Source organism: Rhinolophus sinicus, chromosome 12, assembly GCF_057876585.1.
Source record: "Rhinolophus sinicus isolate RSI-liver-muscle chromosome 12, RSI-T2T, whole genome shotgun sequence".
Classification (NCBI taxonomy): domain Eukaryota; kingdom Metazoa; phylum Chordata; class Mammalia; order Chiroptera; family Rhinolophidae; genus Rhinolophus; species Rhinolophus sinicus.
The window spans coordinates 38,650,396-38,664,336 of NC_142512.1; the positions used below are offsets into that span (position 1 = coordinate 38,650,396).

The 13,941-nt window shown below is 49.4% G+C and overlaps 1 protein-coding gene across 14 annotated transcripts in view; it reads left to right on the forward strand.

The window, feature by feature from the left end:
* The window catches only part of CDK12 (cyclin dependent kinase 12), a 71,688-nt gene that overhangs the window by 45,154 nt on the left and 12,593 nt on the right, over positions 1 to 13,941 (forward strand). For 6 of the 14 annotated variants that reach the window (XM_074320421.2, XM_074320423.2, XM_074320422.2 and 3 more), the window contains 3 exons: positions 4,065 to 4,173; positions 4,640 to 4,782; positions 7,215 to 7,398. Coding sequence is in view for 6 of the 14 variants with exons in the window: in XM_019747677.3 (XP_019603236.2) it covers positions 4,065 to 4,096 (32 nt within the window). In the remaining 8 variants the exon portion in view is untranslated. The remainder of the gene's footprint in view (positions 1 to 4,064; positions 4,174 to 4,639; positions 4,783 to 7,214; positions 7,399 to 13,941) is intronic. The other 8 variants (XM_074320425.2, XM_019747672.3, XM_074320431.2 and 5 more) reach the window with 2 other exon arrangements.

Here is a 13,941-nt window from a genome sequence, read left to right on the forward strand (position 1 = left end):
TTCAGGTCATGACCTGAGAATATAGGATTAATCTTAGAAATAGGGAACAAAACAGGTCTTCTCATCCTAAGAAGTCTTCAAAGAAAACAGTGTTTATATACTATGAATCAAGGAGATAAACAGATTCCTTCAGTGGCCATGTTTTTGTGTGTGTGTTTTTCCAATACACTTTGAAGTCATGAAACAACTTGTAATTTTGGAAAGACTTGGTGCCAAGTTCAGTATTGGTAGGGGCAGGTGGCAGCCTGAAAATTGACATTGAGAATAAGATTGTATTCCTTGGAGTTGTTTGCTGTAATATCCCAAGAGTTATCCCATGAGGGCTGTTTCAATGGGGAGTAGGAATGTTATTAGCTGAGTCATGTCCTGAGTACAGGGCAACTTCTGGGGGGAAATTAGGGGAGGGTCCCACCTTTTGGAAGCTTCTGGGTCTAGTGAGAGATGAGCCTCATACTTGTGTGGGAAAGACTGGGGAATTGGTATTTATAAGTCAGGTTATAAAATAAAATAGTAACCTAGTACAAGGGGAGCCAAAGCAAAAAAATAATTAGAAAAAAGTGGAGTGAACCAGAAAAGATTCTTTGAAGGTAGTGAAGATAGGGGACATGGAACAGAAAAGAGGAAGGTGATTAGAGAGAGAAAACTTATGAAAGAAGCTTTATGTGTGTTTTGTAAAGAAGGCTGTGAATGGATTATAGTCAGGGTGGTACAGAAAAGGAGTATTAGGAAAAAAGGTCGGAAGAGCAATCTTGTTGCCCGAATGAGGAATGTGAATTTGATTTGGTAAGCAGCAACAGCAGAGCGTGATGAGGTGAATGTGACGTTGAAGACCTTTGCAGCTGCACGGGTGAAGGAAGCAGGACAGCTTGCCTAGGATATTTTTGTTCTGGTTCAGATGTGAAGTCCTGAGGGCCTGCACTCGAGTAAGACGGGAATGAGAAGACAGGAAGTGGATGGGCTTGGTGATAGTTTGGATGTGAAGGGAGGGATAAAAGATAACCTGAAGATGATGAGCCCAGGACATACTTTTGCCATTGATGGTGCTGAGAGCTTGGAAAGGGCCACTTTGTTTTTAAGAAGTAGGGAGTGTTTACTTTGTTAACCACTTGATGGGATGTGTCTGTGTTCGGTATTGCATGTCTAGGAGGGAGCTCTACCCCTGAAAAATAGAGCAGCATGTGGTGTGTGCCTAGGTGATCACCTGTACCATAACCTTTTCAGGTTGGAAAACCAGGTAAAAGAGAGTTTATTGCTGGGGTGTGCCCACAGACTTCAAGAATGCTATCCCACTTCACATCTGGGAAAGAAAACACGGATTTTTTTTGCCAGTTTCTTCCCCTTTAATGCTCTGAAATGGGATATGACTAGCCTGTGGCAGCATGTGCCTGTGGAGGCACAATTCTCTGGCTTGATTCTTGGAAGGCCTTTTTCTGTCCCTCCCTGGGGGTCATTTGTATCTCTGGTTCCTGCTCCCAGAGCCATAAAGTGGGAGCCCCCATTTATTAATTGGGTTGGGACTGGGGAGGGGGTCGGCAGGGGACTCTTTAGTGTGGCAGGCGGGGGTCTTCCCGAATGAGCCCATTAGCCCGTCCCAATGGCAGCTGAACCGGGGCTGCCGCCAAGTCCTCTCCGTTTCAAAAACCCTCCATCGCCTGCAGCGGATCAGAACAAGGCCTGCGGGAGCCCTTAGCTTCTGATTGCAGCTGTGAGGAAGGACAAAACAATTTATAGGAAGCCAAGTAGCTCCTGTCTCACTGTCTTCCTTTGTGACTTTGGGGAGGGGGAACATTGGGATGTGGTGTCCCCTCCCCCCAAAGCTTCTTACAAGGCACACAGAGACCTAAAGCAGGCGAGAACAGGAGTGAGTGTGTGCATTGATAGGACATTTATGTCAGTGCTCTGGATGTCCTTGCTTGCTTATTCCAGCCACACACAGTTGTATTGGATAAGCAGCCACTACTTCTATGGGGCTCTCTAGGGCAAAGCCAAGTATGTGCTCAGACTCTTAAACAGTCTAGGGTGTGTGTTTGGGGGGCACACTTACCATACTCTTTCGTGCCCCATACACCTGCCTTGTCTCATACCTGCTTTATCAAGATTTAGAGTTAGAGTTCGATCACCTTCTTAAAATCTTTTTTTCCTAATGGAAGGAGTTGGGCACTTAAAGGAAGGCCTCCTACTGGGACTCACTTTTTTTGTCCCTTAGTTGAGCCAGCATGAGAAAGGCAGGCATCTACAGGGGAGCTTCTTCCTGCATTGGCCCAGAGAGAAGGTGTGAAAGGCGGGAATGTCTCACTTCCTGATGGAAAGACACTTACAGAATCATAGATGGACAGAACTAGAAAGGGACCCTAGAGATCACCTAATTCAACTTCTCAGAACAGGAAACTGAGGCTTAGTGAAGGAAGTGCCTTGCCCACAGTCTCAGAGTGAGGCAAGATTAGAATCCAAGAGGCCAGAATCTTAACCTACATGAACCCCCAGACTCGTGAGACCCCAAGCTTCCTTAGAAAAGGAAGGGTAGGGCTGTCAGATTTTGAGGGGGGAGGGACAGATTGAGGAGGAAAGGTAGATATGAAAAACATTAGTAGAAAAAGTGAGAAGCAATACATATTTTTACCACAAAGACTAATTTTTCAGTGACATGCAAACTGTACAGGTATAATCTTTATTTAGAGTCAAGAATTCTGATTCATACTGGGAAGCAAGTAACAGCCATGGCCAACAATCCTGATGCCCTCAGAGTTACCCCAAAGTTCAAGGAGCACTTGCCACCATTTCTGGGGGTTGAGCAGCCAGAAAAGAGTCTCAGAGGCAATGTGAGGAATTTACCCTAAATCTCAACTCAGGCTTCTTTGTGTTACAATACAGTTATATTAAGAAGGAAAATCAGAAGGAAGGGAGAAACAAAATACATCTCACCTGCTGGAAAACCAAGGGGAGTGTCTGAATAAGTGAGAACGGATTATAGAATTCTGAGTCAAATGTGATATTCTTTGAGGTTATAGGGAAATTAGGGATGAAGGAGTTCTACCCCTCTCCCTTTTTTCTTTTCTTTTTTCCATTTTTTTAGTATTGAGTTGTTGGCTTTCTCCTTTGATGAGGCCGAAGGAAGGTGGTGGGGTGCTCCATAGTGACCTAAACCCTAAATAGCGTGCTCAGGGCACTGACAGGCATGGCAGGTTCTGAAGTCATCTTACTCTGGTGTGCAGACTCCCTTCCCATCTTTGGACCTCCCCCAGAAAGTGAGGGACCTTGGAAGTCCCTCCAGTACTATGCATATGAACCTGGGAGCCACTGATGAACTGAGAGGGGAATGCTGAAGAGTCCGTAAGCTGAAAGCAGAATTTTGGAGAAAGAAAGGCACCACTGGGCCGCTTACAGATAGTTACAGGTCTAGGTCAGAGGGGCAGAGGCTCTGTGAAATGAACACTGTCTGCTGACAACAAAGAAATAGATCCTAGTTGATAGCATGGGGGGAATGTGAAATTGGTCCCCATGCAAATGAATCCCTACATAGAGAATGTATGACAGACCTACTTGCTCAAATTCCATCAAGTCTGCTGTCCTGCAAACTTCTTTTCTGTTTCACAGGACTTTTTTTTTTTTTTTTTTTTTTTTGCCTCCGAGCCCTTCTTTAAGAAGCTGTTTTGGACAAGAGAGCCTCAAATACCAGCTGATACTCTGATCTAAAACTAAATGACCTTCTCCATTCACCTTGCATTACCTTTGCTTTAACCTTGAACCTTCATAGCCCTTTATAATTCTGGGTTGCACAGCTTCTGTTTCTATTGAATTCTTAATCTCTTAAGTATCGTTTTTACTTTATTGGACTGGGAGTTAGTTCCTTGGAGGTAGAACAGTTAAAACTCTGGGAGCATATTTAAGGTTCAGGAATCCTTCTGGGCTTCATGAATTCAGGCTGGAGGGAATTGGAAGAATGGTGACCATCATCATCGCTGGTACCAACCAAGGCCATGCTCCTGGGTAAAAGACGAAAGACCCTCTTTGGTGTCAAGTCCCTTATCTGATGTCTAATGTAACCTGTCATTTTCCCTTTACAGATGGCAACAGCAGGAGGAGGGATGGCCCCTGAGGAATTCGGTGATGTCCGTCAGTCACCTGGTATCCAGAGCCCTGAGAAATTCACTGTCTTTCACAGACTCAAGCCAGGTAGGGACCTAACGTCAATCAGTGGCCACAGCCCTGCTTTTATAATGAACACACACACACACACAGCCCTGCCTCAGGGAAGTTTCTTATTCCCAAAGATCTCCAAAGGAGTTTCCTTAGCTTTTTGTTTGACCCTATTATGGTATCCTACCTTCTTATTAACAACTTCTCCCTCCTGGCTAGAGTGGGTAACCCCGTTTATATTCCCTGACAGTCATTTCATTCCTGTTCTTTCCTCTTGGCCAGCTGTGCTAATACATATTCCTCTATGGTGGAATGCTGAGGTCAGTTACTCTCAGCCTTTCCCCTACGACACCTGCCTCACTTACCCACCATTTCTTACACACACAGCCCTGCCTTCTTCTTCTTTCCCAAGAAGCTATTTTCTCTCCCTTCATTCTAAGTCAGGATAGGCAGTGCGGTCTCTTCTCATGATCTCTCATACGCCTCTATACCTTCTTTCCAGGCTTCCTGGGTGACCCACCTGTCCAAATACAGTGTGAGACACCAGAAGTAGAGGCCTACAAGGCTGCTTCTCTCCACCCTCAAATGCCCAGAACCAGGCAGGTCACCAGCCTCCAGTGCCCACCCCACCCTTCTGGCTGCTAGGTAGGTGTGCTCCTACCCACCAACCCCAAGCAGGGTCATATTTCCCTCTGGGAATATTTCTGTCTGTTGTTAAATATCTTCAACAAGGAGAAGGCTATAGTGACTCAGCTCTCTGCTTTGGTGACTTCCAGCCCTAATCTTTAACAAGACCTTCCTGATGTTAAATCTCTATCCCCTTCTCTGTAGTTCAGAACCATTTCCCCCATTTAGTGGGTGTGGGAAGAAGTGACCCGGAAACAGATGGTATATGACCCTGGAGGGGAAAGGTCTAATGACAGGCAGCCCTTTGCTTGGGCTGGAAGTCTGGAGCCCCATATGTGCATTCTGCCCAGGGCCTGGCATCCTTGGACAGTACCTGAATCTTTTGAGGGAAAGGTATTTTATCTGGTATCCATTCCTGATGACAAGGATCTCAGAATCTGGAGTCTGTCCCTGTTTGTCCCCACAACTCACCACTAAGTGATACTCTGTCTTATGCTCATGTGGCATCTCTTGTCTCGCTCCTGTAGAGAGTTGGCAGGAATGCCAGAGCCTCTCCTGCCATTGGAGGTGACCTCAGCTTACCCTTTTGACCTCAGGTGTCCTCTCTCAGAAGTGCCTCTTCTCACCCCTGCAATCCAGACAGCACAAGCAGCAGGTTTAAATAAATGCCAGCTCTGGTTAAAGTTCTCCTTCCCCTGACAGGCACATACCTTGAGCTGGGGTTAGGATGGGATGGAGGGAGGGATAGGGCAGGTGTTAAAAAGCAGGAAATGTCCCTGGAAGCGGTTAAAGCAGTAAGTATGCATGGAGTACCTTGATGGCACAGAGAGCACATTTATAACCCCGCCCACCTGTCTGTCAGCATGGCTGGCTGATCCCTCAAAGCTGCTAGGCCACTTGGGCAGCTGCAGTCTTGGTTTCTGCCACACGAGGGTGCTGCTGACCAATTAAAACTCCTGTCCCTTAGATAGAGTTTGGGCAATGGGGGCACCCTTTCCCCAAGACAGAGGTCAGAAAGACCCCAAGAGAGCCTTACACTGGTGCTTAAGAAGCCAAAAGAATAATTAGTACCACTTGTTTTTCCTTAAAAATGGCCTGAGACCCTGAACACTTTGCCCCAGTGGCCTGAGATCTCAGTGTGTTCCCAGCTGAGCTTGGGAAGCCGCCTGGCTCTAGTCACCCAACACATTGCACAGGTGCTTATCTCCCTCAGGGTGTAGCAGCCTCCTTCTGTCCACCCCACTTTTTAGTCCAAAGAGTGGGGGTACCTGTGGTTTTTCAGAGGAAAAAATCTCTTGTAGTGTTTTAAGAGAAGTATCTTTGTCAGTGAGAGAGTGCTGGAGAGAGAACGGAGAAGACAGAGTGGGAAAGTTCAGCCTTCTACCCCCCCATCACCTCCCCCAGGACAAACCTGCAGAGCTCAAGATGGTTTAGTGGATGTTTGCAGTCTGAGTGGCTGGAGGACACCCCAGGACACCCCAGAGCTCTGTCAAAAAGGTGTCAGAAAGCAGGATGGGGAGGGGGGCCGCTTTGGCCAATGAGCCTCATGCTGACCCCATACAGTGTGATGGCTCCGCCAGGGATTCAAGGGGCCTTCCAGGGCTAAGGTACCACACAATTGATCCTCAGTCTCTATGAAGCCCTTCCAGGCTGCACAGGCTAAGGGATGACAGAGGTGCTCCTCCTCCCTCCTACCCCGTGCCCGAGGGCCCCTCCCCAGGAGGACAGCTTGATTAAACAGTCGGTGCTGCTGGAATTACTGCACAGCTGGCGCTACCCCCAGCACCCTGAGCAGAGCAGCAGCGCAGATTAAAATCTCCAATTAGCGTTAAAGTGAAGTGAGGAGGTACTGAGGCTGCCAAGGAGGCCAGGCGGGGGTTCTGGGTCGGCAACGCACCCCCACTTCTGCCTGGATTCTGAGTGCCACCCTTCGTCACCCCATTCCTAGCTCCCCTCCCAACAGCTTTCAGTGCCCATTAGTTTTGCTTTGCTTGGGGTCACAGGGCTTTACGAGGGGCAGAAGGGGGGTAGATGTCTTACCTGACAAAATGCTCGGGACATTGTAAGTGTGGAGGAGAATGAGAGTTATGAGTGCTCATCAAGGGAAATAGCCTACTCGCAGCCTGCCAGGCAGCCAGGTCGAGGTGAATTCACACTATTGCTGTTTCTTTTTGCCTAGAGAAAGGGCAAGCAGAACAGGTCCTTCCAGACCCTCTTGCCTATAGGTGCAGGGGGAATGTGGTGCCTGCACAAATGTCCATCCTTGTATTTTTTATCCTATCTGACCCATCTGCTCCCCCCCCCGCCCCAAATTATGGCTCCTTCCTTCCTCCCTCCCTTAGTTCTTTTCTCAGCTTTCCTGTGGGCAGAGGTAGGCACAGTCTGGCTTGGGAGCATTGCCATGCCCTGCCACCTGGGTCCCAGCCGGCTCTTCTTTATCTTCTTTGCAGTGTGGGGAAGAGCAAGAATATGCCAAGAATGGAGGCTCCAGACTCTTCTAACCCCTGAACACCTCCCCCACCAATGGGCCTTCTGCCATTTATACTTCTGCCCTTCACCCACCAAGTCCAGAAGGAGGGCAGCACGGCTAGCCATGCCCTTTGACTTCCCTCTGCCCCTTTAAGGGAAATGGAGGTGGGTATACAGCTGACTGAACCTACTCACACCTCCAGAAATTAGACACCAGGGCACAGTGCCACCCTCCCAGGCTGGCACATGCTACCCTGGCAGAGGTTCAAATAGCATGCCCCCTCCACAGACATACCCCACCCCCCTATGTCTTCCTCTTCTCTCTCCCTCTTTCTTCTCCTCTCTCTCTCTCTCTCTCTTTCTCTCTCTCTCTCTCTGGTTTTTTTTTTTTTTCCTCAGCTCAAAGCACAGCTGAGCCTTTAAGGGGAGGGGGATCAAGCTGGGGCAGGGGGGTGGAGAGCTCCAATAGCACGTTTTCACCTGCCATTTAATTGGATGTATTTTTAATTAATGGGACCTCAGGGACCAACATGAGACAATCTGATCTCTGAATAGGGACAGGGGAGGGATTGGGTAAGGGAGGAGGATTGGGCCACTGGGTGCGGTTACCAGGAACCCAGGCCCATCAATCACTGGCCACTTTGCGTTCTGGCATGGAGAATGGTGAGGTGGAGGAGGAGGGGAGGCACTGAGGAGAGGTGCCAGGATTTCCCCCCAATTGCCAGGACCTCCAAAAAGGATAGAACTGCACCGGTTGACTCAGGTCTGGGGCCCAAAATTGCAGCCAGGATATTAGGTAAGGCCGTTTTCTTGCTCTTAGGGTTTTGTCCAGTTGGGCTTGTCCCAGTGAGTGCTGTAAAATTGTGAAAGGAAGGTGGGGAAGAGCTTTGAAGAGAGAGGACGAGAGCTAGGGACCATAGAACCAGAGACTGTGGTGAGAGGAAGGAGAAAGCTAGGGTTCAGAGGTATTTCTGCACATTTAGACATAAAATAAGTGCCATGGAGATTACATGCAAAACAGCATGCAAATGAGGCCTGGTGCTTTTAGGGGATGACTCAGAACCTTACTGTTGCAAGGAAGAAAACTTGGAGCTCATCTTGCCAAAGCTTCATTTTACAGATGTGGAAATGGAGACCCAGAGAGGGGAAATCAGTTGAATCCTGTCCTGGTGTTGCTTTGTGTTCCAGGACTTGAAGAGTTCCTGGGAACACAGAGAAAGGTAGGAGGGTAGGGTGTGGAGAGGAAAGTCAAGGGAAGAGGGTCAGCAGGATATTCTCTATTGCCTGGAGTCGCCTGTCTCTGGCCCCGGAGTCTTGGAAGCAACTCAGAGGAGTCAGGCAGGTGCATTACTGGGGGAACATTTCCCTGTTCCAGGGGTCATCTTATCCATTCCCTTACTTCCAGAGAGATCTCTCATTGCCCCCCCGCCGCCACTCCTGTAGGATTTTACCATATTCTATAAGGTCCACAGGGAAGGAAATGCACCAACTACCCCAGTTCCTTAACCTAGAAATAAATCCCCCAATGGTGAGTAAATATTGAGATTTTTTTTCTTTAGATTTTTATCACAAGTTTCCCTGTTGCAATATAAGCTGCTAGAGAAAATTAAGCAGAAAAATGTAGCGAGGAGTGGCCTTATACTTCTTATCCACATCTAAGCTGAGCAGAGACAGAAATAAAACTCAAGGCTTCAGAAATGCCCCTGTATTCATGTGGTGCCATGGCCCCAGAGCTCTTAGGCCCCATCTGGCTATGAGGTGTTGGTGCACAGTGGAGAGAAGGGCATGTTTCCAGCTGTCCCCATCCCCACCCCGCTGCTTCCTTCACTGTTCAGACACTAGGGTAAAGGAGAAAAGGGACTTTTCCACCAGGTCGCCAAAGGTGCCATTTCCAGGCACCGTCTTCCTTCCTCAGAAAATTCAGCATTCTTTGTTCTGTGCTTCATGAGACTAAGTTGGGGTCAGGGCAAGGATGGGCACACAGCTTCCCCCATTCCCAGAATGGTCCTCTCCTCCATCTCAGTACACCATTTTATACCCCAAAGGCCCTGGGGAAGAGCAAGATGTGCTTCTCTAAGTGACCCCAGCCTCACCCCGCTCTGTCCTTAGACTCTCAGGGTCATCTCCTTGGATGTCTGATTCTCTGCCTTCTCTACTGCCAACAAGATGAGAATGGCCCCCTTGCATCCCCCAGAATAGCCTGGAAAGAACCCATCTAGCTTTCCCACTGCTTCTGAGGGCCTTCAGGGGTGGCGGTAGGCCGGGAGAACAGTGCCAGGGAGTTGAACTTCCCTGTGCCAAGGAAGATTCTCTTGTCAGGGGAGGTCAGGGAGAAGCCTGAAAGTGGGGAGGAGATAGAACGGGAAACGTTGGGAACTGAGAGGCCTGTATCCCACCGGTAGGGCTGGCTGCCTAACATAGGGCAGGCCATTCATATTGAATATTTTCTGGGGCATTTATTAGATGGCTTCTATTTACAGAGCTGCTATTTCTCCTCTCAAAGAGCAGTGGAGAAGAGCATGCAGTGAAGAAGGAAGGGAGAGGATGTCAGGCTTTTAAAGGCCCTCTTTCTCACTCCTGTCTACCCCTACTCCAACACTGGAGGCATATTGGAGGGGCTAAAAGGCCCTTAAAGCATTCAGTCTCGATTGTCGCTGTAAGGAATATGGCCTCCCTTCCCCTGAGCCCCACCAGCCCTGCCTTATATTCCCAAGGTTTAGCCAAGGATACCAGATCTACAGCCTTGGCATCAGAGTCAGAGCGTGGAGCCTGCTCTGGAGTCCAGAAGAAACCCCTAGTCTTTGCAGGGAAAGAGGGAGGGATAGACTTGAAGTAAGTGGAATGCAGAGGTAGCAGTACCCAGAATCCCCTGCACTTTGGAGAAAAGGGAATCATTGAGGAGCCCAGTATTGGCCCAGGGTTTAGCTTTTACTCTGGTAGGACCACTTTCCTCCTCCTCCCTCAGTGTGTCCTACTGGATGGAGAGAGATCTGGGTATCTGAACCTCCCACTTTGACACCTTGAAGTCTGTCATGCAGATCCCCTCTCTAGCTCCTTAAGCCGTGAAGGAGGGGAAGGAGCATCTCAGGTGGCAGCGTCCTGATGTCCAGAACACCCAGGGAGAGAGGCCAAGGAGAAGAAACAATGACCAGAGGGGGAGCCAGGAGGAGATAGATGCCTGCTTCTGAAACAACCTCCTTACCCCATCCTCTCCTACGCCCCCCTCACATGCGGACTAGGCTGTGTGCCCAAGTGTGCCAGCTCTCCTGGCTGGCGATCCTGCTCTGCCGTACAGGCAGCCAGCTCTCTGCTCCAGCACAGAGCACATGCTGGGGTCTCTTGCCCTCCTTTGCTCGCTCAACTCAATGTGTCTGTGTTGCAGATTCCTAGAGATAAAGGAGGGGGCTCTGGCCCTGCGAGTAGGAAGATGGTGGGCTCTGGGGCCCTTGAGTACATATCTGCCTGGCAGGAGGAGGGGGGTAGGGAGAAGGCTGCTGGCAGCTCAGCTGAGCTCAAGGTTCTGGTGACTCATAGCAATGGGGGCGGCTCATGAAAACAACAGAGGGGAAGGGGGCCCAGGCCTGTTAGAGCTCTCTTTTGCCTGTTTTTCCCCCACTCTGAGCTCTGTGGATGAAGGTCTCTCATCTGGATTGTGGGGCAAGGAGAGGCCATAGCTATGAAAGGAGAGGGAAATGGGAAAGAGGGCAAGGGAGGCTGAGCATTCCAGTGAGAGGCTTCTCAGAGAGGAAAGGCTAGGGGAGGCCAGTTATCCTTGCCCTCAGTGACCCTTGGCTGCACAGAGGCAGCTCCGAGGTCCTGGGCACCTTCCAGAAGAAGGACTTCTCCCTGCCCTCAGTTGCTTGCCCAGAGCTCTGGCACCTAGCTGGTACCACATGACTTAGGAATTATTTTTTTTTAAGCACTATATTATAAGACTAGAACCTGGAAGGATTACCACTTGGTTTTGTACTCTCTTCCCTGGAAATAGGCGTCACAGATCTTCAAAAGTGCTGATTCCCTCTTCTCTTACAGGCCAGGTTGGCAACAAGCATCTTCTCCATCCTTTCTGAATTAGAGGGATGATAGGATAGTTTATTTGAGATCACACCAGCAGAAAAGGGCCAGAAGGTGGACCAGGAGAACCACCCATGCTTTTGACCACAGTCCCAGGGGCCTTCTTCTTTCATCAAAGGCAATAGGGATGTTGGGTACCAGTGTATCCAGATACATAATAGTAAATACCCTCCCTTTAAACTCAGAGAAGGATGGGCGCAGAGGAGGGGAGTTCTCTGACAATCTCAGTATTCATTTGCCTAGCTATTCCTTTCTTTGCTGGTGTCTCTGCTCTCCCGCTGGGGTGAGGGCCCCTCTGCTGTGATGCTCCTAGAGATTCAGAGACAGTTTTGGTTGGAGAAAGCGGCAGACCAGCCGCTCTTCATGTAGGAACATGGGAGCAGCTCCACTCCCCCGGCACTCCCTGAGAGCTTCAGGAGCCCAGGGACCCCTCTGGGATACCCATAAGGGAACTCAGTGCGGAACTGAACTAACAATCACCTGTCTCTAGTACACAAGTGGTGCTGTGAGGGGAGCCTGGGTGCACCAGGTGGGGTGAGACACAGAGTGAATGAGTGAGTGAGTGAGAGAGATAGGAATCACTCCTCAATACCACATGTTTCTCTTTCTCAAACCTTTCCTTGGCCTCCCTTTTCTTTCACCTCCCTTCATCCAATTCCACTCCTGGCCACCTACTTCATCCCTTCTAATCTGAGAAGACATGGTAAGTAGTTGTCTGTTCCCTATATTTTTCTCTCTCTTGCTTTCCTCTTCTCCCATCTCCCAGCCAAGAGTTATCCCATTTGAACTCTTTCAACTGGTGAATGGCCCCAGGATCTGAACCCAGAAGCCCTAGCCTTTGCCACCCCCCTGACTCTGAGAAAGCCACTCTGACTCAGACTGACTCATCAGTCCCCATCCTCCCTGCAAGTATAGCCAGGCCAAGACTGGTATGTCCCCTGGCACCAAAGGCCCTGACCTGAAGCAGAGGGCAACCCTGGGGGTGCGGTGGGGCCCGGCCCTAAATGTGTATATGCCTGTGCATTGGGCACACTGGTTTATTAGTGTTATTTCAGCATTGTGATGCAGAGAGAGTAAGTGTAACAGCTGCTCCTTGCTTGCAGTGTTTATTGTTACCTAGAGACAACCTCCTGGCTTTTTCCCAGCTCCCCCTCTCCCCCCCAGCCCAGCCCCCTCCCTGCCAACAGTCCTACTCTCCCCACACTGATGGGAAATTTATAGCTTGCCCATACCATGCCTTTAACCCTCTCCTATCCATAGGGTAGGTGGTGAGGGACGCGAAAGTGAGCAGTGGGCATGCTTGGGCCCCAGCAGGGTAGAATAATGTATGGAGGAGGGAAGGGAGAGGGAGGGAGGGGCAAGACTTCCCCTCCCCAATCTACGTGTCCAGACTCAGGCTCCAGTTGCCCTCGCGGCTCTTCTGTTGAGAGAAAGGGCTTTGGACCTAACCATGGGATCCCAACATCCTCCTCACAAGATTATTCACTTCCCCGTGCATGTCTAAGGCCCCCAGTTGGGCTGCCTGGTCCTGAACAAGTTCAGTGATGTAGTATTGAAACAGGAGGAGTAAATATCCAGTGACAGAACCCCCAGCCCCCTCCTTTCTATAGAGATGTCGTATCAAGACAAATGAGGCTCTGGCGTGAGGGACGCTGGCCAGACCTCCACAGCCAGATAGATGTCAGACATGCTGCTGCTAAGCCCAGTGGGAAGAGCTGCCCACCTTAGCTTCACCCTGAGCCTGGCACTCAGGAAGGTCCCGAGAGAGTCCCAAGCCATCCTCCAAGCTGGTCTCCTGGGTCTGGTTAGGCTACTCCTTTCTGCTTTTCTTCCTGGTCCATTTTCTCCCACTAATCTTTTGGTTTGATCTACCTTGGGGCACATCCAAGAGACTAAAGGGACTGAAGTGTCCTAGTCATGGCCTTAACCGACCTGGGGAAGGAGAAGCCCCTCCATCCCTTCCTGACCTTGGTAAGACCTTTCATGGAGGGTCACCATGTCATATATTCACCATCCCCAATAGACATGAGATTGGAAAAGGGATCAGATTTAAGCAGAAAAGATAGAGGTTAGACATATGGAAAAACTTACTCATGGGATGTACAACTTCAGAAGGCCTACTTCTCTTCTGCCGGGAATTTTTCTTCTGCCAGGATGGATTTAAGTCAGTGCCTACCCAAGGGGCATTGGACGAACAGGTTTACTTTTTTGGGGCCCCTTCAGATGTGGGCCTCAGAGCAGTTTTCACGCAGTGCATCCCTCCTCAGCCCTTCTAAATATAGTATGTATGGTGGTTAGATCACAAGTTTTGGAGGCAGACAGCCTTGGGTTCCAGTACCTGCACTACCACTTATCAGCTGTGCTACCTTAGTCACTTAACCTCTTTGAGCCCTAGTTTCTTTGTCTGAAATGCAAATGAACAACCTCTTAGAGTCGTGGAGAGAATTTAGTGAAGTGATGTGTATAAAGCACCTAGGACAGTGCCAGATAGATACTCAGTAGGTGTTCCGTCAACAGTGGTTGAGGCAATAGAGTCTATTACTTTTATGGTGTCAGCACGGCTGACATGGCTTCAAAGACTCCATGAATCCCCTGAAATGATAGGCCAAATATGTGGATATGCTGGGGAGAATG